Source organism: Rhea americana, unplaced genomic scaffold (assembly GCF_003343005.1).
Source record: "Rhea americana isolate MKP2758 unplaced genomic scaffold, rheAme1 scaffold_2, whole genome shotgun sequence".
In the NCBI taxonomy this organism is placed as follows: domain Eukaryota; kingdom Metazoa; phylum Chordata; class Aves; order Rheiformes; family Rheidae; genus Rhea; species Rhea americana.
This window is the reverse complement of record NW_028186149.1, coordinates 5,652,869-5,658,491: the sequence shown is the minus strand read 5'-3', so window position 1 is coordinate 5,658,491 and position 5,623 is coordinate 5,652,869. Positions and strand designations below refer to the sequence as shown.

At 38.5% G+C, this 5,623-nt stretch overlaps 1 protein-coding gene across 1 annotated transcript in view; it reads right to left on the bottom strand.

Annotated features, from left to right (window-relative positions):
• PYGO1 (pygopus family PHD finger 1) overlaps positions 1-5,075 on the bottom strand; it is a 19,188-nt gene extending 14,113 nt beyond the window's left edge. The window contains exon 1 of the mRNA XM_085303661.1: positions 5,033-5,075. Coding sequence (XP_085159787.1) covers positions 5,033-5,075 — 43 coding nt within the window. The remainder of the gene's footprint in view (positions 1-5,032) is intronic.
• Positions 5,076-5,623: the final 548 nt, after the last annotated feature.

Sequence of the window (5,623 nt, the reverse complement as noted above, 5' to 3'; positions counted from 1 at the left end):
GAGGGCGAGGCGCCCCGCGCGAGGCCGCGCGCCGCCACCGCGGGCCGCCGCGCCGCCCGGTCCCTCCCGAAAGCCGAGGAGAGAGGTCAGTCGCCTCCGACATCGCTGTAATTCTGTGGAAACACGTGGGTTTCCCCCAGTTTTCTGTTTCCCCAGATGGCTGCCGTGCAGCGGTGTTAGGTGCGAGGCGTGTGCGGGCCGCCCTGAAGGGTCGCCACGTCCAGCCCGGGCCGCCGCCTCGCCTCCCTTCAGAGCTCGGGGAGGAAACGCTGTGCCCACGTCGCTGCGGTGTTAACAGATAACTTCTGACCGCCGTGCGAATACGCCCCAAATTTTCACTCACCCGGTTTTACCACCAGAGAATACGAGGGGGAGGCTTCGAAGGACGCGTGCCCTTGTTAGAGTGCTGGGTACTGGCTTCACAGAGCCCACAAACCAAAGCGGTCAGAAGAAGAGTGGGGAGGATGGTCCGGTCCTAGAACAAAAATGAGAAAACTGGGTTTGCGAGGGCTCAGGAGCGATTTAGCTAGTTAAGTTTGTAACGGGTACAGAAAAAAAAGTCTCTTCTTGTGCTATCCAATAACAAAAGAACACTTCAGCAGAATAATGGCAAATTCAGGCAGGAGAAAAATAGAAGGTTCACTTGCTATGAAGAGAGTCAACTTTTCTGTAGAAGTTTGAGAGGGCTTTGTAAAACCTGCAATACCTTTTGTCTTAACACATGCCTAAATGTAGTAGTTTGTATCAGAGGCTTCTTTTGCATTTTTCAGTGTTTTGCACAGTAGAGTCTTTATCCTTGACCAAAACTGTCAAACAATTGTATTAAAATAAGTATGTTTTGAATAAGGATTTATTTTCCCACAACTGAGATAATGTCAAGGGGTGAAGTACCTGCTTTTTTCTAAATACCTTATTTTCCATTATATAGCAGCATTATTTCTTTACATAACTTCATGTTAAATGGATAATTGTAACTTTTCCAGTATTTGGGACACCTTTTTTGGGGAGAAAGTGATGTTTTTGTAAAGGCTAAGGTACCCATRTTTTTATGTTTTTACTTTTACATTATTTTGCATTTCTATTCCAAACAAAGTGAATAAAGAAGTTCAGCTTTTTATGTGATTTCTGCCCTTCCCTAGACATCACTTTTATTTATCCACAACCTCTTACTTTGCAGCATCCCAAAATGCATATACCTTGAAGTCTAGCATATTGCCAATATTCTCTTGGGAATCTCCTGCTTAATTTTGTGTAATCTTGCTGAAGTATAGCTTGTTATTAGCTAGCTAGGTGGGTGTGAGCTAGTCTATTTGGAGGAAGATGTTATGCATCTTATCTGTGAAGACATTTGCATTTTCTGTGATGGAGGTAGCTGTAGGCCTAGATGATTCTCCTAGGACTGCATAAGCTTTTGTGCAAAGCTGCCTTGTGATAGCAATGTAGGCTGTAATTACAAATGCGCAGATTGATGTCACTGAGTCTATAAAGGCTTCTAGGTGGAGATTGTGTGCATCAGAAATGTGAGCAGGGAGTTCTGATGTTGCCCAGTACTCTTAATTGCAAAAAATTACTTCTGTTTTGCTGTTCAACCAAATTCAGCTTTAGCTTGTGCTCGGGTTTTAGTGTGTGATCTGTGAAATTCTGTGGGTCTGACTTTTCACTTCTGAAGCTACGTTTGAAATGGCTGAGATGGTGAGTGTTTGAAGTGAATTAGTTGACTTGCCCAAGATGATGCCTGCACTTACATCTCATGCATTCAAAAAAAGTCAACAAAAGCTGTAATTACAATACGGTTCTGGCCACCTGCTCATTGGTGGTCCTAAATTACTGCAGCATTTCTTTCTCTCAAAGCTTAGCATTATTTAAGAAAGCTTAGGAAGGACCTAATAGCAACCTTCCAGTACCTAAGTGGAGGTTACTAAGAAGACAGATTCAGGCTTTTTACTAGCAGGAGAACAGGAGATAATGGTCCTAGATTGAAAAAAAAGAAGGTTCTGACTGGATGTGACAGGAAGAAAATAATTATGAGGCCAGTCAAGCATTGGGCCAGGAGCCCAGAGAGGTTGTGGAATCTGTTCTTTTTTAGGATTTTTAAGACCCAGCTGGGCAAAACTCAGAGCAGCTTGGCCTAAGTTCATTGYTGACCTTGTTTTGCACAGAAGATTAGAGCAGAGACTTACAGAGGATTCTTTTCCAACCTGAAGGATTCTGTGAGTCTGAGTTAATTTTCTTCTAAACAATAACTCCTGCAGGAGTACTCAGTTGTGAACCATTACAATTTTTTAAAGTTTAATATTTTATAGCTCACTTGACTGTTGAAAAAAAGTGGATTCAATGAGATAACAGTAACTTCAATCACATGTGACACAGCAGGCCTTAAAATGTTGTTATGTATAGAAAGCTATTTTATGTGATTTCTAGGTTCTTTGCCTAGGTTCTTTTTTCCTGAATTCAGGTTAAAGAAAAGRCGATTGAAAGAGCTTTTCTATACAAACTACCAGGAGGAAAAGGAAGTTCTTTCATCAATCACGACTAACATTGTCATAGCATCTGAACTTTCAGCACTGCATTGCATCATCATCAGGAGAGAAATAACAATGAGACATGAATCCACAACATAGTGTTGTCATCTAAAGGGTTTATACCACATCCTTCACATGCATATACTACTTATCTCAGGAGCAAATAGAGTAGCGTAGTAGCCCATTTTAACAACATATGAATGCATAAATGTACACTAATGGAAAAAATACAAACACCTCAGCAAAATTTACTGAAATTAACTCAAAAAGGAAGAAGTGAAAGCTTCTTTCTTTTTGATTTTATAGGGGCCAAGAGGAATAAAATTAGGAGAGAAAAGGAAAGTGTGTCATCAGAAGAATAATATAATAGAAATAGCTACCTGAAATCCACCCCCTATGCAGTGTGCAATGTACGTAACACACCTGGAACTCCTCCAGGCTCATGTACAGGCACAGTACATCCAGCCTGCTTGGGCAGCATCAGGATACCACGCATGCATGAGGAGACTTGGCAGCATGGAGGCAGGAATTCTGGCATGTGGAAACCTAAGCCAAATTGCCAGTACTTTCTTCTTCCTCCTGGACAGAAAATGTTGAATAGAAGAAAGGAGACACATTTGGGGGAAACTTTGTTGTGATAGCCCTAGCTAATAACAATCTTTCAGCATCAGTAGATTCTATTCCTCCACCTACTATATGGGGAAAACAATAAATAAAATCAATAGTTCATTTTTATAAAAGGCCTTTTTTTCATGTTATTACAAATTAAAGTGCTATTTCTACAAACAATTACTATACACATTTCATGATACCACTGTGACAAATCGGACTATTTGTCAAGGCTGAAGGGAGTCTCTGTCAGGCACAAGACAACGTTAAAAATCTTTTTTTTTTGTTGTTTTGCCAGACTATTATGCCTCTTCCTCCAGACTCATTTGTTCTCCTCCTCCACATTTCCCTCTTCCCTGATAGTAAAATTAAACATATGTGTAAGTGTTTCTAAGTTATACAGAGACGCTCTTTTTATGTTCTTTTAGTCTAGCTGCATATGTGTCTGGTGTCTTACAGGAAAGATTTGTTCAACCAGGTCCCTTCTAGATCTATCAGATGTAGCACATCTCCCTCCTAGTCTCAGGGATTGTAACTGTAACTAAAAGTTTGAGGACAAATTGTTGGAGCTATTTCAGTGCAAATTGCTTGCCTACTGGTGAATGATACATCTGTTAGGGTGATGTAAACCAGGTCTCACAAGCCAATGTCTGTTTCATTTCTGCTTTTAATCAACAAAAATTAAGAATGTCTGAACTTTTGCATTAAGCAATCATCTGCATAATACAAAGTACCAAACAAAATATAATCATGTTTTAACTTTAATCTAAAATGAATACAAAACTGTTTGTAGGAAAAAAGCACAGAACAGATTGCTGCACTAGTTATTCCATGAAAGAATGTAAGAGTTTTCTCTAGCCGATTGCATTAGTTTTCTTCCATATGTACATTATATAGCTTGAAATCAAGTAAAAAGCTTGAAAATGATCATGCCTTTGTCTAATCATATAGCAGATCACTGGTTGATGGTACATTTTTCTAAACCTTCTGAGACAAGTTGTTCATGTACTGATCAATAAAAAAGTCCCAGGAATGTGTGCTAAGGGCACTCTAATGTTGTATCCATACTGGAGCAAAATTATTAACAGTCAAAACAGACTTTTGGACAGTTCTTAAACTTAGCTTGGCCAGCTGTTTTCTGTTTTCTTTCTTTCTTTCTTTTTCTTTTCTTTTTTCTTTTTTTTTTCACCTGCACACCTGCCTTTTCCAGCTTACAGTTATAAAATAAACCAACATCCAAGCATTTAAGGGAAAAAAAAAGTCTCAAAGTGCTTAGACACTCTTGCCAACAACACTTAGCAGCATAATGCATGACAGATAAAAACCCTAAAATGTATCCAACATTTTAAAACTGTAAGATTTTATTGCCAGTACATAAAAATTAATAAATATAGAACCTAAAAATTTACAATATGAGAAGGACATCTGATTATTTAGGAACCTAAGTTTATTATTATATGAACTTAAATATTACATGTACATATTACATTTATCTATATACCAAAGTAGAAAAGTTTTGTCAAATCCAGTGGATTTATATATATGCATAAAAATGTCATCTGATCATCTTGTCATCAAAGAACATATTCTTTCCCCTCTTCCTCTAGGATAAGTAAAATTGAACTTTTAGATTGTCATGTTAAGGCTATCAAGGTAATACCTTTTAAAAAGAGATAAATATGTGTTTAACAAACCTTTGTAGGCTGCTCTTTAGGGACTATTTCCCTACTCAAAGAAGTGTTCTCCTGTTGAACATGAATAGTGGAATGGGGACACTCTGTGGGGAAATGAAAGAAATGCAATTTCTTATTTTTTTTGGATTATCATCTTTAATCCTTTCCATTTTCCTGTATATCATGATTTGATGAAAAGAGAGGTATGCATTTATTTCTTGTACTTACGCAGTTCTCTCAAGTGCCCTTTCTGTTTTTCTGCAAAGGCCATGTTGATCTTTGCAATAATTGGTTATGAATGTGCTCTTGGATCCAGACTCTCTTAATGACTTTGCTGAGAGTTACAAAGTTACAAAGTCTGTATGCTGTAAAACCACCAGCAAGCCTTGTCCCAGGCTGTCCTATGCATCAGTGCATTTTTAAGTAATTAAATTTAGGTGATGACTCTGCTGAGATTTTCATTGTAGAATTGCCAAAGTGAAATCTTTGCTATGAAGCTAAAGGAGTAATAGGGATAATTTAAGTTAGTAGAGCATCTTGCAGTAAAAGCTCACCAGTCTTAGGATATTTGTCTGGATATTCTCTCATCTCAGGCCAGTGCYTCTGTACTAGCTGAGAGCTAGCTGCAATAAAAGCCTGGGTATTCCTGACCCATTCTTATCTGTCTGCTTGCATTAGAGGTACTCTTGCTGAATATGATTTCTCTTTTCTCTTAGACAATGCCACCAACCCTTTATAYAAAGTTTTGTAACCCATATTCAGTTGACAAGATTTTCATCTTAAGAAACCTACACACATACAGATACATACAGTCTTGTT